General features: G+C 38.8%; 3 protein-coding genes and 1 non-coding gene across 5 annotated transcripts; all 4 read right to left on the bottom strand.

Annotated features, from left to right (window-relative positions):
- Window positions 1–1,463: 1,463 nt before the first annotated feature.
- Window positions 1,464–4,119, bottom strand: rbx1 (ring-box 1, E3 ubiquitin protein ligase). The gene is made up of 5 exons (XM_059348269.1): window positions 3,990–4,119; window positions 2,929–3,007; window positions 2,673–2,743; window positions 1,789–1,874; window positions 1,464–1,639 (listed from the first exon to the last, which is right to left on the bottom strand). The coding sequence occupies exons 1-5, from the start codon at window positions 4,065–4,067 to the stop codon at window positions 1,627–1,629; spliced, it is 327 nt and encodes a 108-aa protein (XP_059204252.1). The 5' UTR covers window positions 4,068–4,119; the 3' UTR covers window positions 1,464–1,626.
- A 171-nt stretch (window positions 4,120–4,290) lies between these two features.
- On the bottom strand, window positions 4,291–4,362 carry trnaq-cug (transfer RNA glutamine (anticodon CUG)). Its single transcript has one exon. It is a non-coding gene; the product is annotated as a tRNA-Gln (tRNA).
- A 144-nt stretch (window positions 4,363–4,506) lies between these two features.
- chadla (chondroadherin-like a) lies at window positions 4,507–11,754 on the bottom strand. The gene is made up of 9 exons (XM_059348654.1): window positions 11,596–11,754; window positions 11,271–11,465; window positions 10,551–10,706; window positions 10,311–10,456; window positions 9,128–9,629; window positions 7,698–8,034; window positions 7,226–7,578; window positions 5,530–5,696; window positions 4,507–5,335 (listed from the first exon to the last, which is right to left on the bottom strand). Exons 1-9 carry the CDS (start codon window positions 11,752–11,754, stop codon window positions 5,032–5,034), a joined length of 2,319 nt encoding a protein of 772 aa, XP_059204637.1. The 3' UTR covers window positions 4,507–5,031.
- A 2,213-nt stretch (window positions 11,755–13,967) lies between these two features.
- Window positions 13,968–26,239, bottom strand: rangap1a (RAN GTPase activating protein 1a). Of its 2 annotated transcripts, none has more exons than XM_059347994.1 (16): window positions 26,115–26,239; window positions 25,151–25,270; window positions 24,864–24,991; window positions 24,474–24,533; window positions 24,106–24,285; window positions 23,012–23,146; window positions 22,563–22,721; window positions 21,247–21,360; window positions 20,903–21,002; window positions 20,693–20,777; window positions 19,840–19,990; window positions 17,739–17,855; window positions 17,423–17,528; window positions 16,145–16,233; window positions 15,885–16,006; window positions 13,968–14,629 (listed from the first exon to the last, which is right to left on the bottom strand). In XM_059347994.1, the coding sequence occupies exons 2-16, from the start codon at window positions 25,260–25,262 to the stop codon at window positions 14,548–14,550; spliced, it is 1,740 nt and encodes a 579-aa protein (XP_059203977.1). In that variant the 5' UTR covers window positions 25,263–25,270; window positions 26,115–26,239; the 3' UTR covers window positions 13,968–14,547. The 2 variants fall into 2 exon arrangements, with proteins under 2 accessions (XP_059203977.1, XP_059203978.1); XM_059347995.1 differs by having other exon boundaries at window positions 15,842–16,006.
- Between the last annotated feature and the right edge of the window lie 893 nt (window positions 26,240–27,132).

A 27,132-nucleotide genomic window follows, 5' to 3' on the forward strand; every position in this document is an offset into this window, starting at 1 on the left:
ATGTCACCCCACAAGTTCTCAATTGGATTAAGGTCCACTCAATAACATCAATGTTGTTGGTTTGGAACCAATATTTTGCTTGTTTACTAGTGTGTTTGAGGTCATTGTGCTGGCTTCATCCTTAAATAGGGGCCACCTGATTCACACCTGTTTTTTCACAAAATTGATGACCTCACTGATTGAATGCCACTCTGCTTTTTTTTTTTAAACACACCCCTTTCAACTAATTGCCCAATTGCAGTCTTTAGAGCGTGCATTTCACAAATGCTGCACCTACTGGTACCTTGTTTGCCATGTAGCAATAAAAAATGTACTAAAAACCTGGATTAATCTGGTTAGTCACATTGGACTGCTATTATTTTGAACACTACTGTATAGTTATAGTCCTAACAGATGTTTATTTAAATATAAATCTTAAAGATTACTTTAAGCAAACCAGAGAGTTGCAAGTTGTCCAGGGGGGCAGTGTAAAGCTAGTCTGGGGGCAAAATGGCTGAATATGAAATATTCTCAATGACAACTTAAATTTTGTACCTAAGACTGTTTCTTACAAAACTGAAATTGGGAGGAAAAAAATTCCCTAGTACAGTGGGAAAATCTGGACATCACCGTGGATGACTATTAAGGGATTTTTTCAGTACTTTTTGACAGTTAAATCTATATTTGTTTTAATTTAATAAGTAACAGGGCTACAACTAAGTTATTTTGATTCATCTGATTCATCATTTTCCCCCAATCATTGGTCAAAATGTCAAAACCCACTCTTAACTTCATAAAGGCCAAGACGTGTCATTACTTAATTTGTCTTACCAACACAAACTAACTGTGCATTCCAATACCTGTGGTACCCTATTTGTACATATTACCATACTAGTTTGTCAGTTAAATATTTAGTATGTCCTAATTCACAGTATGTCAAATGTAGAATACCAAAAAGTCATTCTGCAACCATGTGAATTTTGCAGTATTGTAGCCAGCATGATTTTCTGGCTATTGTGACCCACAATCCTCTGTGCAGCATACTGCCCCAATTGTAGCATACTGCATGCAACAGTATGTTCAAGTAAAAATCTTTTGGGATATGGAATGCAGCTTTAAAATATGAGTGAGTGCCTGCAGGAGCTGCAGTATAAATGAAGCCCAGAGGGAGAGTGGGTGATCAGGCCACGTAATCCGCACAGGGCATCTGTCTTTCAGCCAGAGGATTACTGCTCTGTAACACATGGCGAGTCCTGGTTCTGCTGGAGCCTGAGTCACTGCGTCAGAGCTGATCTGACCGAGAAAATTCCCCTCACTGAGACAGGCTTTTATCCACCAAAATGCAGTTTATTAATCAAGTCGTGAATGAGTCTCTGCACACAACCAAAGCAAATAATAAAGTTATTCATCAGCAGCTGGCATTACCGCTTCACAAACCAGCACACTGAACCATCAGAAATAACTTCTACCAGAACAGTCAAAAGCAAGATTTGTTTTGTGACAACATAAATGTTTATTTGTGTACTTACAACATACCAAAACAAAGACATGGGCATAAAATGAGAACCAGGTTTACAAGCAGGGAGGGCAAAGCAACAGTAAGGGTGATGCTTGTAAGAGCCAAGAAAAAGGTCTGCAATAATACAGCTAGTGTCCGTATCTGTAAAAACATAAAGAGAGAGATCCGGTGTCAATACAGATGTTAATTTCAAGACACATACACATCTTTTCACTATCTAAGGGAATGAAAAATACATCTGTGCTTCACTTTTAAGAGTAACTTCTGAATGTACAAGTACTGATACTCACTTTTGAAACTCCCACTCCCTGTTGTCCAGAGGGCACACCTGCCTGGTTTTCAGCCAGCGGGAAATACAGTGGAAATGGAAGGCATGCTGGGAAAGAGAAAAGCAACCAGGGTTGAAATGTATATTAATATATGCACAGGAAACAGATGCACATAAATATTATTTACAATAACCAACATTTAATGCAAGCTTATATAACTTAGTAATTCTCTTCTGTACTTTAAAAACACTGTAAAAGGTTTGTTCGCATCAGTACTGTTACACAGGAGAAACACAAATCTAGTGAGCACAAGCCAAGTTCCATCATATTGGAGAGAAGGCTCTACAGGTGAGCAGGTTAAACATATTTTTTAGTTTTATTTTGGGGTGACCTGTCCGTTCAACTGGATCATGTTAGCCTGGATTGATTGAGCCAGATTTGTGGAACAAGGCCAGTAATATGCTCATTATAACAACATGTACTGTTTCAGAGTTTTATAGCCATATGCTCAAGTGTTTTATAGCCCCTATCAGCAAGAATGCAGACAGCAGTCACTTGAATATCTATCTGGAAATGCTTTTCAGATTTAATTATGATCTTTAGAGAAGATGATGTTGGTGTTTCACATTCACAAAATAAAACTCAAAAAATTGGCTTAATTTAAATATATTTTAAAATGGCAGGGTCAAAAGTAAATATTGACTGGATATCTAACCAGGTTATATCTAGCCAGGCAGCATATTTGCATTTCTAGAAACTTTCTTATCCAAAAACAATGATAATGATGCCCCAGAAACCTTGTGAAAAGTGGTTATTGGTAACCCCTTTTGCATTTGAGGGAAAAAAGAAATTGACAGCACAGCTGATCTGTGGCATATGTTTGAGTTTAGAGTATGGACACTCACATTGCAGACACCCCAGGCTACAGTGCACTCCTCAGAGGTTGCGGAAGCTTGGTTGGCCTGGCACTCTATACCTGATGATGGAGGGAGAAATGTGTCAACAATTCAATCAAACCAAACATGCTGACATGTGTGATGACAGTCATTTAGAGGCAAACAACTATTGCTATTGTGCACTTTCACAGCTGCTGCCTCTGGCCAACTAATTAACTATCCACAGTCCAATATGTATCAAAGTTCTGTGTGAAAGTGAACTTACAGAGATCCATGATGTGGTTCCTACAGATAGCACAGTTATCTACCACGATGTCCCAGGCCCACAGCGCCACAGCATTCCACTGGAGAATCACAAACAAACATGATCTGACCCATACATTTACTGCAGGTTGTCTTGTTGACACAGGTGTCTTATTAGTGCAGCACAGCATATAATATGGAAACAGTAAGTGACCAGATGTACACAAGCTCTTGTAGCCTGACTGAAAGTTTAAGAGATAAATGCCAATAATAACATAATATAGTTATAGATTTTACTTGCTAGTTGATGATTAAAATGTATGATTAAGTGTGTGTTAAAAAGTTCCACCAGATGTCATTAAATTAATAAAAGCAAAAGGCATAGCATTTCTTCTGTCTCACCTCCTTAGCTTAAAAAGTAAACTCTTAAGTGTTTGTTAAATTTCAGTTGCAACATTTGGCGTGTCATATCATTATACAATAATAACAGACACCAGCTAACTAACTAACTATAGCATCATTGAAGCGCTGTTCCCTAAATGTTGTCAAACCTTTGATCAGCTATTAATTCCTCAATAAGTAAGCACAAAGCTCAATCATACCTTGTTACTTATATAACTATAGTTAGATTTTACATTCTGAGAGGATCATAAATGTCTCATACTTCCAGGTTTCGACTATTTGTGGAGGCTATCAATCTCGGGAAACACAGCTAGCTAGCGTTAAGCTAACTTAGCTCGCACAGTTAAGAGCTTTGTTGTTTAACGTTATTTTAGATTTAACATTGACGTTGTGACTGCCTTTCTGATTTGTTGAATACAATATGACGAGGGTTGGGGACCTTAATCACACCACTATATGCTCTCAATATTCATTTATTTTAGTATTGCCCAAAAAAGAAGTGCAGATTCATGCCAGGTTTGAGCAGGCTAACAGCTAGCTAACGCTAACTAGCTACAGCTACTTGCTATAGGTATGCTAGCTAGTTAGCATGATGAGTTTTTGTTAGCAGCCATTGGTGCCTGCTGACAGATTATACAGTTTCCTAACAACATGAGACATAGTTATTTCATTCAATCATACCTTTTTTACTTCAAATCGCTTCTTGCTAGCTCCACTGTTTGCACCGCTCGGCGTATCTACATCCATTGCTGCTGCCATCTTGAAAGGAGAAGTTTTTGCGTGACGATAGTTACCCGGAAGAACCACAGCGATTTCCGTTACTGTATTAACGTTAGTGTGTTAATCCGGGATTGTAGTAGTTTGTGTCATGATGGGGTTATTCTGGAGAGGAGATGCTTCTGTTTTTTTGCTTACCAGGGATGCATTCTTTGTCGTTTACAGTAAAATACATTAAGGAGTCAACAACAAAATGCTAAAAGTCAGGTTCCACCGAGATTTGAACTCGGATCGCTGGATTCAGAGTCCAGAGTGCTAACCATTACACCATGGAACCACCTGCGACATGAGGCTGAACTGTCAGATCATATAGTCAATGCACGATCCCACTGGTAAATTTACCAATACATGTAGGTCAAACTGTCAGCTTTAGCGCGAAAAAGAACACGATGGTGATCTTATTGCAGCTTTTAATCACCTTTACTGATCCGCTGTTTATCTGTATGTACATAAGTAAATATTTATTTACTTTTCATTCATTACTGATGTAGTCTTGTGAGATGACTTTGGCAGTCTGAACTTAATGTTCAGAAGTCAAATTCAAGCACTTTTCAAGCATTTTCAACATTACATTACATATTTATATACAGAACATACAGTATACCCATTATTGCAATCCTTATCACATTAAATTGATTTTTATTGTGATATAAACCACCAAAATTATGTTTTGTGAAATTCTACACACTAACACTAAAGTTTTATGTTTCAAAATGTCACGTTTGTTACACTTGGCATCCTATCTAATGTTAAATATGTCAAATGAAATTTCGAATGTTCTCAAGGATTTAAAGCACCTATAGCAACCCTGCATGTGTCAAATGAGTCTTATGAATGTAGCATGTAGGTCTCCTACACAAGCCCACACAGAGTTGTAATCTTACGCACTTTAATAAAAATAAAAAAAAGAAGGATCTTCACACTTTTAATTTGTTACATTTAGTTGTTACAATGTTTTCTTGTTCTTTGTTACGTTTGGTGCCACAGGTTTTCTTTGAGGCTTTTGCTTGGATGGTTTGGCCTTGGCTTTCGGCTTTGCAGGTCTAGCTTTGACTCCAGGGGCCTTTGAGAGGCTGGCTTTTGGTTTCTTTTCTTTTGGAGGTTTGGGGGCAACAACAATGTTCTCATCTGGAGGAGAGTTGCTTTCTGGGCAGGACATGAACACCTGGACGTCCCTGACCTTCTGACCTCTGACCTCAGGAGGGTTACCACAGGTGGCGTCCACCTCCAAACTTGCATTCTCAATCCACCTGAAAGACAGAGGGAAACAGAGACAATCAAATACATGCTGTCAATAACAGCTTAGGAACACTTAAGCAGCAGTGATTCAAGTTCACAATCTCAAAACCAACCACACCATAAGAAAAAAAACAACTCACTTTTAGTAAATAAGTTGCATAACTTTTCAAATGATTTACAATTTCAAGTGAAACTTTGCACCAACCTGCGTAGTGGCAGCAGAGAACAGGCACACAGCAGAGGGTTATCCTGCAAGTCGACCACCTCCAGCCCGGTGAGAGGGCTCAGGTCAGGGAGCTCCTCCAGCTGGTTTCCTCTCACAGTCAGAGTCCTCAGCCCGGGGCCCAGCCCAGCCAGTGCATCCCTGGACATCTGGACGGTGTAACAATAAAAAGAGCTGATCAGCAATAAGTACTATTTTATTTTGTGGCCTTGGTGCAGTAAATAAAGTTAATCAAATACTTCATTTCACATCTACAGTCTACTGTGTGGTTCATCCTAGAACTTTGAGTCTTTCATAAAGTGTTTCATTTCATGAAAGTTAATTGTCACATTTTTGCTAAAAAATGTCTTGTTCAGTGTAGTACAAGGCACTAGCCGTGTTTCAATCAACTAATTTCTAAACGCAACTTGAAGATTTGCATGAGAAAGGATTGATGGAAACACCAAAATTAGATAAAACCTTCAAAAAGGTGCATAAATGACTGATCAGCTGTTTCCCCTCTGCCGGTCAAGACGAGCTGACATGAAAGAACAATTATGAGTTACCAAATTGAAGACCATTCTCCCTGTGGGTGGCCAGAGTTGTCTGTGCAATCTCTTCTTCTTCTTCTACTGTTTACTGACGGATTAGGCTACTGCAATTACACCGCCATCTTCTGACCAAACTTTGTTTAGTCGCTCTAAACCAGTTGATGGAAGCGTCCCTAATTCACATTTTCTTTAATGTGACATTTCACATTTTTTAGCATTTAGCTTCAAAATTTGATTTGACTTTAATGGAAACACAGCTGGAAACACAGCTATAAACACAGCTGTAAGGAGTCCACCTTACTAACCAAGCCAGTGTTTACTTAATGTCCGCCTCCCCAGCTCCGCCCTCTCACGCAAATATGGCACGAGAGAACAACACTGGCTCTAGAGGGGTCCCTTCATGTTTTAATTTTACCTGAAGACCACTATAGGTTTTCCTACATGCTTGGAAAAAGAATGAGGGGAGGGGTACTCAGTTGGTTGCAATCTACAACCTCACCGCAAGATGCCACGAAGTTCTGCTTACTGACCCTTTAACCTTCATTTACATTTTCTGGCTCCAACAAGTAACAAAACAGCAGTGAGATCACAGATTACCTGACAGGAAAACCACAGTATGTCAGGTTGGGGAACTGTGTTTCTGGGACATTAATGAGCAGCACAGGGGCTCCACAAGGCACTGTTCTGGCTCCATTCCTGTTCACACTGTACACAGCGGACTTCAGGTCGGTGCCAAGATATAAGTATCTATATATGTATACCTGGATAATAAGATGGACTGGTCCCTAAACAAAGACGCTCTCTACAAAACGGGGCAGAGCTGCCTATTTTTCTTAAATAAGCTGAGATCTCTGGACATCTGTAGTAAGATGCTGCTGATGTTTTATCAGTCTGTGGTGGTAGTGTGTTGTTTTATGCTGCAGTCTGCTGGGGAGGCAGCATCACACACAGAGATGCAAGACGGTTGGACAGACTGGTCTAAAGAGCCTTCCTCTAATGCGCATTACAAATAAAATGTATTATTATTATTATTTATTACTTTCAGCAACTTGTTGGTGAAGTCACAGTCACAACGTTCACATATTTCTACAGGTAATAATAATTATGATAAAGTTTATGATGCACAGGGCACTGCTGGCTTCTCATACCTTCTCCATGCCCATCTGATCCATGTACAGCCTCTTCAGACTTTGGGATATTGGCTTGAATGCGTTTGGTCCCACCCAGCGAATTGAGTTGTGAGACAGTTTGAGCTCCTCCAGGTTCGGAGCCTCAGACAGAGCATGGGTGGGCATCTCTGTTAGCTGATTTGAATCCAGGTGAAGTGTCTCAAGGAAAGCAGAGCCCAGAGAACCCTTGGCAACAGCAGTTATGGTGTTATTGGTCAAGTAAAGTTCCCTGAGTTTTGGGGTTACTGAGGCCAGCAGACCAGTGGGCTCTAGTTTGGAGATGGTGTTTCGCTCCAGGTGTAACACAAACAGACTTGGTAAGAGTGCCAGAGCTACAGGAGAGACACAAAGAGACATATCATGAAAAACATACATTGGTCTACATACATATTTCAAATGTAAATTATTTCAGTTATAATTGACATACAGCCAGACTTGACCCTTCACTCACCTGATCCTGGATACTGTACCAGTCGGTTCCCTTCCAGGTGAAGGTAGGTGAGCTCGGGGGCTCCAGCAAAGGCTCCGGAGTCCAGGGATGTGAGGTCATTGTCAGAAAGATACAAATAAAACAGGTTTTTCATTCCCCGAAAGGCACCGGCCTCGATTTCATGGATTTTGCAGAACTCCAGGTGAAGAGAAACAACTTGGCTGGTTCCCGGGAAGCTGTTAGCAGGAAGGTAGTGGAAGTGGTTGCTGCGGAGGTCGAGCAGCTGCGTCTTGGCGGGGAAGCCTCGCGGGACTTTGGTGTGACCCCGACCCTCACATGTGGCATGCTGAGCTTCAATCTGGGGAGGATATTAAAAATTTAATTGGGATTCTCTCTGTGGTTTTGTTACTACAAGCAACCTCATACACATACAAATAGTCATATGATCCATTGTTAATAGTATACAGTCATGGAAAAAATTATTAGACCTTTGTTTTCTCCTTGCTTATTTTTTCATTTTAATGCCTGGTACAACTAAAGGTGCATTTGTTTGGACAAATATAATGATAACAACAAAAAAAGCTGATAAGAGTTTAATTTAAGAGCTGATATCTAGACATTTTTCATGGTTTTCTTGATGATGATTTTGGTTATTATCAAGAAAACCATGTTAAATGTCTAGATATCAGCTCTTAAATTAAACTTATGATCTATTTCTGTTGTTATCATTATATTTGTCCAAACAAATGTACCTTTAGTTGTACCAGACATTAAAATGAACAAGAAATTAAAGAAAAAAAGTGTGGTCTAATCATTTATTCTATGACTGTAGAGTTTGGATAAGCGGTTACAGATTATGAATGAATGAACAATTATAGTTGTTTCAAAAAAAAGAAGAAAAAAAAGTTATTCTGTATTTTTCAACTAATACTGTGCAAAAAGGGCAGAAGTGTTAACAGCAGATACATCCAATATCATATACTCACACTAAAGTATGCTTCGTACAGAATGATACCTCCCAAAGTTATTATATTGTTGTAAATACAATAAAAATTGTTTTATTTTGTCAAATATTTTTAAAGTATTTGACTATTATAAATGCATTAACATCTAGACAGCATTTAAATGTCATGCAGATATCATTTTAACAGCTTTATACTGTCCGGCAGTTTAATCAATTACAATAGATCATGTAATAAAGTAACTATAACTGCCAGATTCATGTAGTGGAATAACTTGACAATATAGTTACTCCCCACCATGCTAATAAATATGGCAACACATCTATAGATATATGTTTATATGCAATTATTAAAACACGGTGGCTTTGATCCTTTCATTCTTTGGCATCTCATTATGTTGACAGTGCAAACATTAAAGAAAGTCGATCTAAAAATCTGCCATTTTCCCAAGAAGGCAGCTTAGATGAAGGTGGACTGTAAAACACTCACATCACAGTCACAGTCCAGTGGGCACTTGACTTTCTGCTTGGGCTTGGCTGTGGGTGGGGGTGCGGTGCTTCCTGTGTTCTCTTCAAACTCGTCCTGCAGCGTCTCCCCCCTGCTGCGGCAGCGCAGATCCAGAGGAGCCACGGCCTGCAGCGGCTCATCTGAGAGGTGAGGAGGGCCAGCGCAGGCTCCCAGCAGCTTCACACCACCGGCTCTCGCCCACTGCCTCAGGGGCCGCATGTAGCAGTTACAGTACACTGGGTTGCCTGTCAGGTTGAGGCTGGTCAGCTGTTTGGGGCCTGAGAGAGGCTCCAGGTAACGAAGCTGGTTGTGGCTGAGGTCCAGGTGGGAGAGGAGAGGGGAGCGGGACAAAGCCTGATCTGACAGGTCCTGAAGGGACATGTGGTCGAGGTAGAGGTGTGTTAGCTTCGCCATGGAGACGGACTCTTCCCCAAGGTAGATCATGGGGTTGTGGCTCATGTCCAGGCGTGTGACCTCAGGAAGTCTTTACAAGGAGAGGAGAGTAAAAAGTTGAATGATATGTACAACCTTTGACAAATTTACTGCAGTTTGACATTTCATTATGTTCTGTTTCTTCCCTCTGTTGCCTCTCAAGAGTTTGCAGTCTTGAACTCTGTTAAAGTAATATTATTAGCTCAGGGCTGTCTTTATCTTAGTTTACACTGGGATCATTTAACCACTTTTCACACAGGTTGTTAACCCAAGGTTAACCTTAGGCCACTGGCAACATTTTAGCCCTGTGTTTAGTTGATTTCAGGGGATAACCCTACAAAGTTGAGGCTTACCCTGCTCCAGAGCAGGGCCATATGATCTTTGCAATCAGGAACTTTCTATGTTCTTAGTCTCCCAGTTTGGATAAGACAGAAACACCACAAGAAGGATTTATATGGAAGAAAAGTGAGAAAACTCAAGAGGAGAAACAGAGGAAGGATTCCTCTTCCAGACATGCAATCAGTGCTGTATAAACAGACTGGACAGATTGTGAATTTCTGTTGGTAACCCTTACAGAGAAAAAACCCTTTACCCCTGATTATGTAACAATTTAGGCCCAGAGAAAAAAAAGCTGCTGCATTTATTCATAATGTGATCCTGCTGAGGAGTCATGTGCACTATTTCCTAATAAAAAATAAAACTAACTCTTGTATGATATCCATAATAATCCCACCTGCTCATAGTCTGAGTGGGGAAGAACTGCAGCTCATTGTGGTCCAGGCTGAGGCGGTTCAGGGTGAACAGTCCAGTGAAAGCCTCATGGGCCAAGTTGTTCAGGGAGTTATGGCTGAGACGAAGCCACTTGATGCTTTGCAGGCCCTGGAAGAGGAGTCAGATTTCTGTGTGAGCGTACTGCCAAACATATTCATTCATTGTTGACATTTGTATCAGTTTTAGATGATAAAAAGTGCACCTGGAAGGCCATGTTGGGGATGTAAACCAGCTGGTTGTTGGTGAGGGCCAACATGTTGAGGAAACCGAGCTGTGTGAAGGCTCCCGGCTGGATCTCCTCCACACGGTTATGGTCCAGGTGCAGCTCCTTCAAGGAGGAGAGGCCGTCAAAGGACTCCTGCAACAGTGGGGTAGGAGGAAGAGAGGAAGGGAGAGAGAAAATAAGATAACCTGAAAAGGTAAATCTATAAAAGTGCAGTTCTACTACATATTCAATCAACAGCAGATAAATATCTAATGAAGATATTACTGATTGGAGCAAAGAAAACTATAACAAGGAAAGGGCTACAACCCAACACACAGACACTGGAGGACTGGCAAGGAACTGTTCATGAAATCTACATCATGGAGAGAGTTGGTGGTCAAAGTGGATCAGTTATATAAGATCACTGAGACCTGAACTGCTTTAAGTATCTCTACTACATGGCTTGTGGTGCCTGTTGCTCTTGGAGGGATGAGTGAATGTGGTGTCTGTTGTTTGAGTATTTCTGTTTCTATTTTGTGTTTTGTAAAATGAAAGGGAGAGTAACAGCTGGGTGAATATGTTAGCACAATTGTTTAAGTACATGGTTTTGTTTAGCCCTGTATGTGTGTAATGGTGCTGAAATAACTTTCTATGTTTCTCCCTGATAAAAATAAAAGTATTTTTTAAAAAAAGTGCACTTCTGTCCTCTCCTCTTACCTGATACAGGATGTCTATTTTGTTGTAAGCCAGGTTTAGGGAGACCAGGCGCCCCAGGGTCCGGAAAGCGCCCTCCTTCACCTTAGCAATGTTGCATCGCTGCAGGTTGAGGTGGGTGAGGTAAGGTGCGAGCATGAAGGCGCCCCTGGGCAGCACCTGCAGGTTGTTGTTCTTCAGGTCAAGTTTCAGTGTAATCTGTGAGTGATAAAGCAGAATAGAGGATGTGTCTGAGGAAGAGGACATGCAGTGAAAGAGGAAGATTCTTTCCTAGAACACTTGTGTGAAATGAAAGGGAGGCACTTCACTTTTTATTTGAGTTCCTCACCTCATCGATAGTCGGAGGAATCTCCGTTAAGTTCTTGCCGATGCAGCTGACTGTGAGTTTGGTGCTGTCACAGCTGCACACTCTGGGACATTTTCCTGCTCTAACAGGTGAACTCAGCGCTGTAACCAGCAGGACGACCGCAGTAGAGAAGAAAAGCATCTGTGCCAGTAAAACATGTTAGAAACATGATTAAAAAGTCAAAGCTGCTGTTTAAACTCATTCTGTGTATGCGTAAGCAGTCACAAGTATATATAATGTAATATATAATGATTGCTACACTGTTCAAAGTGCTACTTATGATAACCTACTAGGTAACTTCCATTGTACACATTGATAACTGAACATTACTGAAGCACATTTTAATCAGTGAATAGAAAGAAAATGAAAAATTAGCCTTGTGGTGAAATAAAACAGATCCCTTAATCTATCTAAATGTGTATGTGGGGGAGGGAGGGGTGGGTTTTGTCATTTTATTGTCTGTTTTTAATTCTTATTCTTTTTTTTTCTGTAAAGCACTTTGTGTTACATTTCTATGTATGAAAAGTGCTATATAAATAAAGTTTGATTTGATTTGATATCATTATAAACTTAGTTATTAGTTATTAAGTTATTATTTTGATATGGTTTTGTTTTTTCGTGACACCAAGTCATTATTTGAAGAAAGTTTTTCATTTTCATTTCATTATTTTGAGAATAGTAATTATTTGAGAATAGTTTTCAATGTTTAGAGATACCAAATCATTACTTTGATTTTTTTTTTGAGATACTAAGTAATTAGAAAGTTTCTTATTATTATATAAAAGTTGTTTTTTGTAAATGCTTAGTCATTATCAGTGTTGGAATGTAACTAAGTACATTTACTCAAGTACTGTACAATTTTGAGGTACTTGTTCTTTACTTTTATCTAACTATATACTTCTACTCCACTACATTTAGAGACAAATATTGTACTTTTTACTCCACTACATTTAGGTGACAGCTTTAGTTACTTTTCAGGTCAAGATTTTTTCATAAAAAAACATGATCAATTTCAAATGATTACACATTTTTAGAAAATAAACCTCCTAACAGTACACATAGTTTAGAAAAGCCCTGCAAGATTAAAACACTGCTTACATTAATACATCACGACAAATAATGTGATATATTTAAACTATATATTTTAGTGGGTCCATCATGCATAACAAGTACATTACATTTGATACTTTAACCCTCTGGAGTCCACTTTTGTAGTTTTATTTATTATTTTTTCTGCTGTTTTTGTGTGTATAAATGGAAAAAAAAGGTACATTTCCATAGACACGTCTTTTGCTTGTATTTTCGGTTCCTGGCAGCTTTATACTTTGTTAATTAAAATAAAATGAAAAATCTGACTGATAGCTAAGTTTGGGTCGACAAAAAGGAGCCATACATGTGATGTAAGAACAGAATGAAAGATGCTAAACAGAGACAGAAATGAATGCATAGCAAGTTGACAAATTTGAACCAAAATCTCCTGAGGTTTAAGTACGTTTTGATGCTGATACTTTTGTACTTTAAGTTCAGTTTTAAATGCAGGACTTTTACTTTTAGTGGAGTAGTTTCACAGTGTGGTATTAGTACTTTTACCTAAGTAAGAGATCTGAATAGTTCGTCCACCACTGGTCATTATTTGGAGAGTTTATTAAAATGACTTGCAGATATTTTCAATATCCTTTTTAATCACATTGGTGGAACTGGGCTTCCACAAATTAGACTAATGTAGTTTTTTTTTAATATCTCAAAACTGCATGAGAACCATCACAAACTGGAGGATACACTGAAAAACCAAACTCAGTGAAGAAAAAACAAAAAGTGGCTTACCTTGAAGGAATCTCACTGTCAGAGGCAGCCTGGTAACATGAACTAAAGGCAGATTATATGTGAATCTGCCGGTAAAGGCTTTGGTCCTCTGTCGCTGTCTTTTTTATTTCACTCTGTAAGTGTGTCCAGCACTTACTGTCAGCGCTCCAGCAGGCTAACAAACAAGGCTTTGGTAAATTCTTTTACGCTGACCCCTGATCCCTGAGCCCCCTCACTGCAAATTAACACCCGGGCTTTACATTTTCTGTCTGAGGATGAAGCTGAAACAGGGAGTAACTGTATCCATTGGTCAGATTGAGCACATTAGTTAATAAACTGACTATTCTTGTTACTTCTTCGACTCCCATTGACAAAAAAAGGATCCACTGTTAATGAGCAGAGACAAAATAGATCTTTTTTTGGTGCAATAAAAACTCATAATGTTACTTAGTTTTCATGTTTTATGCTGTTTTTTGCATGTTACTCCTTTCAAATCTTTATTTCTTTGACAAAAATTGTATTTAGTTAATATGCAAAGTGTGAAAGGCAGCCAACATTCAAACCAGCTTTATTTTTTGCAACATCAATCCAAAAGCTTCCTTAAAAGGCAGAATATACATTTAATCATATTTCATCCCTTTTGATTGTTCTATTGTACTTTACAGTCTTATTTTGATAATATTTATCAGTCAATACATATTTTAATAACGCCATTGTTTGACCATATTATGGAATTCAATAAACATTTAATATAAAACAAGAGAATAGTAAAATGTAGATATGAAATAGAAAATGTACACAGCTGAAGCTTTGAGCCCAGATCGATTCTGGTCAAAGCTTTTGTGGTTTGCACCAAAGTGCCGTTCTGTGGTTATATTAGTATACGGTACACAAAGCACTGCAGTTAGTCCACACCATAAAAGCATAAGTCTACTTCAAAACACAAAGCGTTCAAGTCCAGTCCAGAGTCCAGAAAGAGGTTTGTTGCTGAATGTGTGAAGGACAGCAGTGACACAGTGAGGAGTCTGTTCTCAAGTGCTGCTCTGCTTTATTTGCTTCTGATTTGTGTGTGTGCTGCTTTCCAAAGGTCCAACAGTGATCAGTCAAAGTTCAGTCTGTGTGTGTTTGTCCTCAGCCCTCAGACCTGACTCTCTGCAGTGTTGACTGGAGGCTGTGTCTGGCATTGCCGCATGACTCCAGAGCCTTGTTGTTTCTGTGAATGATAACACACTGTTAGAGGGTGAAGTCTAGACACACACACACACACACACACACACACACACACACACACACACACACACACACCTCTAAAGATTAAAATACATTATCCATGAACTTAAATCAGTCTCAAAGTTAAGTCTGGGATATCTCTTTTAATAACAAATCCCATGAAACAACAAAAAAAAAAAACAGTGAGTTGATCCTTGTTTGTACTAACAAGTATAGACCCCTTATCAGAGCATGTCACTCTAGAAGTCGACTTTACGAGAAAACTTAAATCACAGGAAGAGTTGAAATCTGTTTTCAATATGTCGTATTGTGCTGTGGGCTGCCAAACCCGAAAAGATACAAATATAAGTCTTATTTTTCATACATAAAAATATATTATGATTTTATGCATTTACATATACATTTTTTATATACTTGCCTATCCCAGAATGACAAGCTGTCATAATATCGAGACAGCATTTCAACAGTAAAATAAAGAAAAAGTCAGTGACAATGTAGTCGTTTTTGCTAGTTAGTTAGTTAGTTTTCTGTGTGAGTTCTTATTGGCCCTTTTTTTTGCAACCTGCATACATGTGCAGTGTCAATGTTAATGTACAGATAATTGGTCTATTGTCCATGTAAAAAAACAACATGTGGGAGCTACACTGTTGCACGTTTCTTTAGCTTTTGACTCAATCGCACACAGGCTGCAGTGAATATTCACTAAAGCACCAAATATGTTTCTGAGGCTAAACGGAGTCTCCACCTTATGCACAATTTCACTTCTACTTTTCTATATAGTCTAGTTATGACATCGCAACCTTACAGAAGTGCTGACGGCTTGTTTAAAGGCAGCATTTTCATATTTTGACAGTATTTATATAGCTGATTTATATACCTGAACCTGCTTTATAATCAGAAGATTCATGGAAATCTCACTTTACAATATGGGGTCTTTAAAGTTTATTATGAATAACCAAAAATATTTTGCCTTAATTTATGTCATAGGGACAAAAAGTTAAATGTTAGTCCATTGGAACTGAGGTTTGATTAAAAAACATAATAATAATAATAAATAAATTGATAAATCCATTCCAGCAGGAAAATGAGCAATCACCAGAGAGTGTCCACCACCGTTACTCTGTGCACCAAGGGCAAAAACATTCATTATTTGCTTCAATCTTGACGATAGGATGGAAATGGTGGTATTTTGTACCTGGAAGCTGCCTGCTGATTGGCTCATTCTGTCACGCCCTTACCGGGACATGAAGGCCTCCAGCACAGCCACGTTCTCTTTGGGGAAGTAGTCTTGTCGAACAACGTGCTCCAAGGCGTGGAGGTGGCCGGAAACCACAAGCACAGGCTTCACCTTGTCCTCACTCTGAGCAGCCAGGAGGACAGGACAGAGGGTGGAGGGTGAGGATGAGAGGACAGAAAAGTGTTAGAAACAGTGGAAAGCGAAGTGAAAAAGACAAAAGAGAGAGATGCAGAAAAGGAAATATGTGCACATGAAGCATACCTTGATAAGTCCGAGCAGAACTAACAAAGATGATACAAAGTTGTAGCCCTGGAAGGACGGGGTGGCAAAAGCTTTCTTCAGAAGAGCATCTGGGAGGGAAAAAAACAAGAAGTCATTACAAACAGACAAAATACAACTGTGTGTTGTTAGCACAGACTCTTAACGGCTGAAATGAAGCATCAAAAAACATTTTTTAAATATCCCATGCTAAGAACCTAACCAGCAAATGTTGGTTAAGATATAAAGGAAGTAAAAAGCAGAAGCTTTAACAGACCACAACACAATTCAGTCATTAGAAATGCTTCATCTTTGGTCAAGACAGAGGTGACATGAAATTTCAAGCTGATGAACAATAGTTGTTGACGGATAAAGTTAAAAACGGGTTGAGCAGTGTTTTGAAACTAAAATTGAAGCACTTTCAAAGTACCCAAAACAAATATTACCATATTTTTGAAGCCTCCCATCTAATATGGTGTTAATAAATGCAATTACAAAATTTAAGAGAATAAATTGATACCCTCAGCCATCAATGTATGTTGACACTTTGCTATTTCACCATCAGCTTATATTAACTGATTGTTTGTTCTGATCATGACTATTTTTTGAATAATAACATGGATTTTGGAGATGAAATATGTCCGTAATTAAGAAGAAAAAGAAGAAGATTACTTTATTAATCCCACAATGGGGAAATTCAACCTCTGCATTTAACCCATCCTTTTTTACACACAAGTGAACACACCATGCAAGGAGCAGTGGGCAGCACATTACTGCGCCTAGGGAGCTGTGCAGGGGGGTTAGGTGCCTTGCTCAAGGGCACGACAGTCCTAGACCTGTCAGCACCGGGATTCAAACCGGCAACTCTCCAGTTGCAAGCCCGATTCCTAACCTCTAGGCCACAGACTGCCCAACATAACATAACTGAATAATATTAAGCATTTTCCAAACTTTCAAGACTTTGCTTGAACCCTGTAAAAGAATAGTTAAACATTATGAAGAGTTGCTTTATTTGCTTTCTTGCTGAGTTTCCGATAGGAGATTGACACCCTGCAGTAAAAATGAGCTTTAAAAATGGCCCTTTGACAGAGCCCTGCTAGCTGTTTCCCCTGGTCTCCACTCTTTGGGCTAAGCTAAGCTTACTGGCTGTTAGTTTCGGAGTGAACTGAATTTCATAAATGAATTTCTAACATTTTGAGTTATCTCGTTAGTCAAGGACTTGTGTCAACAAGTGCACATATAACAACTATGATATCAACTGATGCAGGCAAAGAATCTCACCAATGCTCTCCAAAACTGCATTCTTTACATCATTATTCTCCTCCTTGTACACGGAGGCGATCTTGAGGAAAGCTTCAGCTGTTTTTGCAGCATCTGTCACATCCACCTAGACAAAGAAAAAGAAAGAAACATTATCAAACAGATTCATCCTTTGTTCGTCAGCAAAGACTAAACACAAACATTTTTAAATTAAGTTGAAATTTAGTTGCATGTAATCCCAGTAAAAACATCTTTTAGTCTTCAGTACCTCTCATGAACAGACTGATACGGTTCTTTGGTTACTGGTGTCTATATGGTCGTGGAGTCTTCCGTTTACCTGCTGCTCGATCATCAACGCTCTCTTGGCTCCCAGTTTGAGCAGTTTGTCTGGAGACGGGAAGCTGAGGAAGGAGGAGACGTCTGGCGGCCGGGGTGCTGATGCAGGGGTGGACAACTAAGAGGGGGAGACGTAAGAACGTCTAAACCATAATGCCAAACATAAATGTTCATAGAACAACAGCTAGCATGACCTTTAGACTGAACGTCATGTCACCTAGTCAACACAAAGACTTTGTTGTGCTATAAAATGTAGACACAACAGCAATATCAAAATAGCAACACATGCTCCTAATTAACGGGAAGGTGAAAGAAAAATACATATACATAATAATTTATACTATATTTTAATTTATTATACATTTTAATTTATAGAAAAATACATTTCAAATGTTTGCCTTTCTTTTTGCCGTTTCGAGTCACAGTATAGTTGGTTAAAATTCCATTTTTGCTTGTCCAATCCACTGCATGAGTGTAAACAAATTTTATTTTATGCTAACAGCTGAACTTGTCATTATGACATGTTTTGGCAATTGAAACTGTGCTAAATTTAACTTGTATTGTGTTAGTAATAAGCATTTTGACAATGTGATTTAACATAATGTTATGCTTGTTTAGACTCATGGAGCCACTAGTGGCTGTGATTTGAGATTTGAGTGGGCAGGATGCACACAGTGAACATGTGTTTTTTGGGATGATACGATGAGCAGTCCTAACTGTACCAATATGGCAACATTTAGGATTAGAAGCTGACAAGAGGTGAGGCAAAAAAAAAAACAAGACTTATTTACCTTTTAGTGTTTATAGGCAGTTGGCAAACCAGCTTAGAGCAGATTTAGTACCACTAATATGACTGGAATCACCACATTCTTATATGTGGGCTCATTCAGTCTCATTGGCCCTCATTTATCAAACCAACGTGCGACAGACAGTGAGCGTTAAGTGGGCGTATGATAATTTCTACCGAAGGCTCAGCATTTATTAATTTGGACATGAGCGGAGGGTACAATCAGCTGCTCTCAGCTCATGTACGCAAATTTGAGTCAGCGTGAAGTCCACACATCTGAGTCGGAGAATTGTTATTAGACTATTGTATTGATGGCTGGAGCTGATAAAACTCTGCCGTGTTTTTTTTTTTTAATGGTGTCAAACCAAAGCATGTTTAGGCTACATCATTTATCATTAAAACATCATTAAAAATAAATACATCCTGCGACTGTGAAATTCTTTTATCAGGCTACTAGTCGAGGCTATTAAATGTTGTTGTCTTCTGACGGGAGTTGAATGGTCCACTGCTTCTCTGCTGACAGCACCACTGATTTCCTTCCTTTTCACTGTTTTTGCTGCCAAACAAAACCAGTTTGTTCTGTTGCAGCTGTTTGACTTTTACATTGTTTACCTCCTGGCTGCAACCAAAAGTCTGTGAAAACTTTAAGTCTGTGCTCCAAATGTAAAATATTCACTAAACTTGTTTGAGTTTATAACTATAAGTACTTTTATTTCATAAACCTCTGTCTGAGTATTTCTGTAAAATGTGTATTTCGATCCTGTTGTTACTTGTAACGATGCACTTTGCTAATAAATGGGACTTAAAAAAAGGAATTATCTTTTTGGCCGTATTGTGTCCGTCGGTGTCGGAAACTCTCGGGGCGAGGCCTCTGAATCGAGTATATATTAGGGAGTGATATTTAAATGACTCTTGTTTCCAGCCGCCACATTTACGCTCTGATTGGAGAGATACGAACCTTTGATGAATCACATGTGAACCCTGTTGTAAGACGATATATAAGCTCAGATCTGCGCTGGTTTTTACGTTCGTTTGATAAATGAGGGCCAATATTTTTACTCAGGAGAGGCTGCTGAGTCAAGTGTGACACCTAGTGGTAAAGTGTGCTAAAGGTCCAGTGTTTCAGCTCTTGCTACAAAATATTTTATGCAAAATGAGTTTCTTGGTCATTGCTTAACCTACTGACACATTCAACTACAATGAGCAGGAGTGTGACACCTTGTATCCTTTCAAACAAACAATAGTCTTGACTTGAAGTAAATAATGGTGTTAATAGTAGATATATTTTTGGCATATTTTTTTTCATCTATCTTACCTTGATACCATTGCTTTCCTCTTCCTCCTCTTCTTCCTCTTCCTCATCTAGTTCCTCTATTTCCTCCTCATCCACATCCTCGTCATCTTCCTCCTCTTCGTCATCTTCATCTTCGTCCTCATCATCATCCTCTGGCTCGCCCTCGTCGTCACTGAGGAAAATTACAAACACTGTTTTTTAGTCAGGATTCTTGGATGAAATGCAAATTTTTGAATAATTGTGACAAAACCATGTGTGAAGTCATTGAGGGGCAGATTGCCTCAGTTCACCGGCTGCAGTTGTGATGCTATCAGCCGCAGACACTTAAAATGTTGTCAACAGCACGGATGGGATTTACATAAAACACAAGGAAGGTTATGGTGGGCAAATATGAATTAACCTTTGATCCAAAAATGTCAATAAGTCAATAGTCATTAGACTTAAAGCAAAACGGGATTTATAGCTTGACTTATTTCTCTTCAGTTGGTTTCATGAAGCAGGCTTACATGGTGCTGCTTGACAGATTTTATGTCAGTGGGAAGAGCTGTGTTTAGAAACACATGAAATAATAACAAAGCATGCTAAAAAATGAGGGGGTGACACAATGGCTCAGTGATTAACACGGTCACCTCACGTGATGAAGGTTTTGGGTTTTCTATGTGGAGTTTGCAGATCTCTGCTCTATTGAACTGGAGACTCTAACTTGAGCTTTGTGTTAATGAGTGTTAAATCTGTCATTGACTTGCAGCCTGTCCTCGTGTGCATGATGGGTTAGGTTCCAGGACCCTATGATCCACATCAGGATAGACAGGTACAGAGAAAGGATACAGCATTTAATTGAATACACCACAGAAGCTAAAGTATGCCGGATTACCTGAGTGATCCTAGCAGCTCGCCCATGTTCATTCCTTCCATGGCGTCTTTCAGAACTTTGCAGCCATCCTCTCCAAGACAGTTACCTGAAAACCAATGAGATCATTTTATACAACACACTTAGTGGAACAAAAATAAAGCTAAAGATACTAAAAAAGAACTAAATAGGTAGATATGTGAAGAGTAGAGTTAGCTCTTTGCAGCTTTTTACCATTTAGGTCAAGTTTCTCCAGCTGGTCTTTGTTCTTGACTGCTTGTGCCACAGCCAGAGCAGCTTCCTCTGTGATCTCACCGAATGCCAGATTCAGTTCCTGTAAAAAAGTTACAAAATATTTCATCAGAAAGAAGGAAAAATGTCTAACACAAGTTAGGAAAATAACTTTCGGAATAAATGTAGGTTAGAACTGATCAACGTTCAGTGGTCTGCGTGACCATGTTTAACGCAGCTACTTATGCTCAGTTAAATCCTGCAAGTATAACAAATTATTATTTTGAGAGGTAGCGACAGCTTCGGTCGGATCGCGGGGGCAGTAGAATAGTGGACGACTCACTCACCTTGAGGATCGGAAGTCCCTCTGATACAGTTTCTGCAATAGCTATGGCTCCTGCTGGCCGCACCAGACAGTCTCCAAAGTTTATCACCTGGATGCTGCGCAGGTGTTTCAGGGCCTGTGAAAGGACACAGATATTATTTATACAGCTTTAAAGACTGAAAAATATGTATTAGCAGAACTGTAGTTAGACTGATGGTGACAGACAAATTGGTGGCTTTGTTATATATATATATTTTTTTTTAATAAACTAAAATTGACATTACGATCTTATCCTAAAAGTTAAGTTATTCTCCAGCATTTATAACATCTATATACACATCTATATACACACACACACATTTGTACTTACTTATTTATCCATCGGAACTATTTCCATCTACTCACTTTTCTACATAGACAATGGATTTTACAACTTATTTCACTGCTAAAGGTAAAAAACTTCACCAGGTTCTGTGTTAATTTTGTCAACTATTTTATATTTAGTCTTTAGACAAAACAGCTTATTCGTTTGTCACATTGTATTCATTTTTATCCTTAATAGTTTTAGTAAAAATTATTTCTCTCCATAAAACTTCACAGTCAATCTAATCTTGCAAAAAAACAATTGTCATTCGAGTTAAGTTTCTGTCGAATAAGATTTTATCTTGTCATTTTATGATTATAAACACAGGTTGAATGATTAGGAAAGGTTCTCTTGACTGTGCTCATTCCCTCAGTTATCAGATCCAACATGCAAACATGTGTATTAAGAGCCCAACAATCTTTATGCATTATAGTAGCACAATTATCTGACCTGAAGACTGTTGTCACACTGGCTGTGCAGTGCGTATTTGTGTGGGTGTGTTTGTGTGTGTGTGTGTATTTGAGAGGGTGGCAGATGTGAAGACAATGTAGAAGGGGATGAAAATAAAGAAAGAGTTGGACATTCTAAACTCAATTAGACATTCTTGTGTTTTGTCATTAACGATGTTGCATATTGATATCAACACAATTTATGTTTAATTACGTGTGCTGCTCTCTACAAAGTTCATCAGTCTTTAAAAATGTTTGTGTTGGTCAAACAGGATAAAAACAAAAATTGGTATAGCAGAAAATAGAAATTTGATGTCTTGATATTTTGAGTTTGTGCGCTGTGGATTTAGTCATTATTAAATTGGTTGGATAAAGATTAAAAGATCTATGGTAAGAAGCTGGGTAAGGATCACTTGAACTTGCTGTAGTCATTCAAAATAACATTATTAAGTACTAAAAATCACCCAACAGTCAGGGAGCATTTCAACTGTCAACAGTCATGTTATCAATATGTTGTGTCCGTACCTGAGCCATGGCGATAGCCCCCTTCTCACTGAAGGTGTTGTCGTTGAGGTTGAGGATGCGGAGGCCTGCGTTGTGCTGCATGGCTGTGGCCAGAGCGGTCACACCAGGGTGATTGATGCCATTCTGGGGCATGTGAACCTCCTCCAGGCTGCCCATTAACTGGGAACACAAATTAAAGTCGTTAGATTAGTCTTCCTATGCAGCCACAGAGAACAGCAGCAGTTTGTTGATAAGAGTGCATTAGGGCTATTGGTCAAATAACTGACAATAAGAGCTGCAGACATATAAACTAGTCGGAGATCAATATCTGAAAGAAATTATGCAAAGTGCACCAGAATTACAAACTGAGAAGAAATCTCTCACAATGGTTGTCACACTGCATTATGTGACAATGTGGCATTCCCCATCACAACAGACTTCTCTGTGTTTAGGCGCAGTCAGTCCTGTACCTGGAAAGCCTGAGCGAGGGCAGTGGCTCCATCGTTCTCCAGGCGGTTCCTCCCAGCAACAAACACCTTCAGACCGAGGGGGGCGCCCTCTGCACTGGATTTCTTATAGCACTGGGTCAACGAGGCAGCCAAGATCTGAGAAGTCCAGAAACACACACCTAAATGTTTAGTGTATTTTTATGAAAAATCCCTTTTCATTCCAGCTGCCGCCAAGAAATTAAAAACTTTTTCAAAAAAAAATCTCTCTTTTAGTTTTAATAATTTCATTATTATTTGTTATGTTTCCACGTGTTGTATTTATTTTACTTCATTGTAGACACTAGGGGCACTAGCACCAGATAAGGCAGTAAATGATACGAAGGTAACAGGTGTGTCAATGTCAGATGACGCACCAGGAAGTTTTTTTTATTATCAGAGCATGAGAGAGAACTGATGAACTCCTGTATGTTTGCTTCAACCTGGAAAATAAATCAACCGAGAAGTGAAGTGTGTTGACAGGTGTCATGACAGGTTTGAACAACTATCTGAGAAACAATTTAATGACTTGTCCCTGAATTATGGCCATTCAATATTATTAACCAGAAAATTTAGGACTTTCTTCTTTCAGAAACCAACTGATGTCATGGCCAGAGGTTTAACAGCTCAGACATCAGCTGACATTTTATTCCTCAAATCTCATTCGAACAGCTTTCATCTTTTTACTCCTCAGCTGTTTTCATGGTTTACTCAAACAGCAATTTAACTGATTTCAACACATTAACTGACCCTTGGTCTTCAACTGAACGCTCTTCTTTCAATGCTTTCACTTCATTCACAATTTACTTTTACTGACACTGTGTGTCTATTTGTGCACTTAAACTGGAAATTGCAGTAGACTTTACCAAAACAGTTGTATTTAATTTAATTAGACTCTACTGGTGTATCTTATAACACAACCACTGAGTATATATGACCTAACAGTGTACCATTAAGGCCCAGGACCTTTTGCTGCATGTCATCCCCTCTCCACCTTGGCTTTTCCTGTCTCTCTCACCATCAAATAAAGAGAAATGCCAATCAAATAATCTTAAAAAGGGGGGGTTCCCACGACTTACCTTTCCTCCTCCGATGCCCATGCCACAGTTGTTGAGCCGGAGCTCCTCTAATGTGTAACAGGCGGTGCTCTTGAGCAAGTTCTCAATGCCCTTCACCCCATCTGGTCCAAATGCGTTGTCACTAAGGTCTAAAACAGTCAGCCTGGCACCCGCCAGCATCAGAGCATCACCCAGTGAGTTCTACAAAACAAGAGACGGAGACAAAATAAAGGGCAGTATGGCAAAAGACACAAACAATATAGTAACAGCTTTGTAATTATGCAGGAGTACAGCCCAACATGGCATGTGTACAATATTTCAACAAGTTTTGACTGGAAGCATAAACTTGCTTTCACAAGAACGTTAATACTAAGGAAGAAGTGCATTACCAGGGCAGGTGGGATCTCAGAGCGCAGGCGACCCGTGAACATGTCGCTCCAATAACAACGCTGAAAGAGAGAGAATAAAAATACAGTGTCAATGTCAGCTGAATAATTACCATCCCAAAAAGTGCAACTAGTCATTTAAAACCCTCAGCTATATTTGATCAAGAGAAAAAACAATCAATATTGTCAATATTTTAATAATATGTTAATGTTACTGTTAATAAGTCTTATTACTCAAGTTTGATGTGATAGCAAATTAAATATCTTTAGGTTTTGGATTTTGTTGTGTTGGTCAGACAGAAAATAGTTTATAGACCAGGTGAAATTTATCAAGCAAAAATACCAAACCATTCCAGGCTACAGTTTCTAAAATGAAGAATAAACCATCCAAACCTTGAACTTGCTCTTTGTCTCTAGGGCCTTGGCGATGGCCTTTGCTGCCTCCACACCCACGGTGTTTCCCTCCAACCTCAGCGCCTGTAAATCCTCAAAGTCCTGGATCTCCTTAACCATCTCCTCCACTGTAGACAGGATAAGGGGTTTGGGTTGAGAGAGAGTGATGTGAAAGTTGGGATGTCTTAATGAAAAACCATTAAAACCCATACTTAAGTTAGCTCAAGCCTGAGCTTATTAGAGTCAGTGTTTCCTGCACAGTAAGCTCGGTGGTGTCTGACACTCACCTGACTTGGCATCATCCAGCTTTCTTCCCTGGCCTTTGTAGCTCAGCTCTCCATCCTCTACACCAGCCTTGGCCAGAGAGTCGGCCAACTGTGCAACAATGTCTGTCGCCATTGGGACACCTGTGAGACAAACACGACTGACATTTTTAACTCTGATTCTTGACAATCCTGGAGCCCAGTGAGTTTGTTACCCCTGCCACAAAGGTAGCACTTATTACCATTTCATAACCAAAACACTGACCACCTAATAGAGTCATTCAAAATTTAAAACATAGTTATGTATGGACAGTCCGGCTTTTTCTATGTGTTTTTCTGAAAAGCTTAGTTCACCTTTCCACTGGACAAAAATCTGCTGAAAGTGCTGTTCTCGCAAAGAGACAATCCACCCTAAAATTATATTTACATCTGCTCTGCGATATTGCCTGCAGCTCAGATTTAATTTATAGATTTGATCATGCCTCCCTGTACGTTGAAAAGTATACAGACATGATCCTTCAACAAACAGGGACAGTTGACAGGTTCAATACAAACTGATTTCACGACCTACACCAATCAGTATTTAATGTTGTTTTGGGGTGGACTTTCCCGTTAGCAGCCGGCGGTTAGCATTAGCCGAGTGCTGCTACCGTTATGCTAACACGCCAAAACGGTTTGATGCCAGTGGAGCTGGTTTAGCCGTTAATGACAGCTGTCTGTTTAGTAACACATTACGTGTTTGCCGGACACTTAACAAAGTTAGTCCGGTTGTTATAAGATCCTAAATGGAAAATGGAGACAGCTAACATGTTAGCAAGCAGTGGTAAGTATGACAGAGCGTGGCTGTCCTCGGCCTGAAAACCCTTGACTGACGTTAACTACACAGCAGCTAGTCTGGACCCTCCAGCCCCAGCTTTCAGACTGTCATTACAGAAACTCTAAGCCATTACTTAGTCTACTCCCAGCAGAAAAACAATATCACCATTACCACAACACTGCTCTGCTTATTGAATCCAGTCCAGTTATCACACACTCCCGCTCGCTCCTAGTGTTCAAAACCAAATCCAGCACACTACACGACTTGATGACTGTAGAGCTGGGAGACAAGGGACTTGTAGTTCAACTGGACTACAACTGTCCCAGTCTATGCCTTTGACCATCCTTTAACACATAGACTGGGATTTTACATCTAGTTTGAGGGAAATACTGTCTGTCATAATAATAATAATAATAATAATAATAATAATAATGATAATATCAATAATGAGTATATAATAATAGTCATCATTGTTTGAGCCTGAACGTTATCTGAATGAGTTTATATAAAATGCCTAAATAAATGTCTGACACTATGGTCTGCTTAATATTATTATTATTATTATTATTATTATTATTATTATTATTATTATTATTATTATTATTATATAATATATAATAATATAATATAATAATAATAATAATAATAATAATATAATAATATTATATAATAATAATAATAATAATAATAATAATATAATACTGTTGTTATTATTATAACAATGATAATAAAGGATATGGTGATATATTATAATCTCTTTAGGCAAATTTCTTCTCACCTTCATTCATGTAAAATAAATAATTCATTTAAGAATACCTTTTTTCTTCTCTTCTTGTGCTAGCTCTCACACACACCTCTATCGTGTATTGACCAGTTTTATTAATGTATTTATTGCAAACCCTTGGGCCTTTTATCTGTTTGGTTGAATTGGTACTTATATGTAAACGATTTATGCTACAATAATTCATTGTTGTTATTAACCTAAATAGGTTGCACCTTGGTTATAGAAAATATTTCAGTTAACGATTTACATATTTTATTAATTATTTTTTGTTTATGGTCAGAGCTGTTTATGGTAGTCTCATTGTTGTTTTTGCGTTTTTGTTATGAAGTTAAATTTAAAAAAAAAAAAAAAAGTCTAATCGCTTTAAGTTTATCATGTTTTTTTATGTTAAACGCGACCTGAAAA

The sequence above is a fragment of the Centropristis striata genome, chromosome 13, assembly GCF_030273125.1.
Source record: "Centropristis striata isolate RG_2023a ecotype Rhode Island chromosome 13, C.striata_1.0, whole genome shotgun sequence".
Lineage (NCBI taxonomy): Eukaryota > Metazoa > Chordata > Actinopteri > Perciformes > Serranidae > Centropristis > Centropristis striata.

Bases quoted from the DNA above. Each gene is read 5' to 3' on its own strand.
- rbx1 (XM_059348269.1), bottom strand. From the start codon at position 4,067: ATGGCAGCAGCAATGGATGTAGATACGCCGAGCGGTGCAAACAGTGGA. The intron at 3,008-3,989 runs GTATGATTGAAT...GTGATTCTCCAG, and splicing joins AGCGATTTGAAGTAAAAAAG to TGGAATGCTGTGGCGCTGTG. The intron at 2,744-2,928 runs GTAAGTTCACTT...CTCCATCATCAG, and splicing joins GAACCACATCATGGATCTCT to GTATAGAGTGCCAGGCCAAC.
- chadla (XM_059348654.1), bottom strand. From the start codon at position 11,754: ATGCTTTTCTTCTCTACTGCGGTCGTCCTGCTGGTTACAGCGCTGAGT. The intron at 9,630-10,310 runs GTGGGATTATTA...CTCCTTGTAAAG, and splicing joins CCCACTCAGACTATGAGCAG to ACTTCCTGAGGTCACACGCC. The intron at 5,336-5,529 runs GTTGGTGCAAAG...TCTGTCTTTCAG, and splicing joins TCTCTGCTGCCACTACGCAG to GTGGATTGAGAATGCAAGTT.
- rangap1a (XM_059347994.1), bottom strand. From the start codon at position 25,262: ATGGCGACAGACATTGTTGCACAGTTGGCCGACTCTCTGGCCAAGGCT. The intron at 24,992-25,150 runs GTGAGTGTCAGA...TCCTGTCTACAG, and splicing joins GCTGGATGATGCCAAGTCAG to TGGAGGAGATGGTTAAGGAG. The intron at 23,147-24,105 runs GTAAGTCGTGGG...TGGACTTCTCAG, and splicing joins TGGGCATCGGAGGAGGAAAG to ATCTTGGCTGCCTCGTTGAC.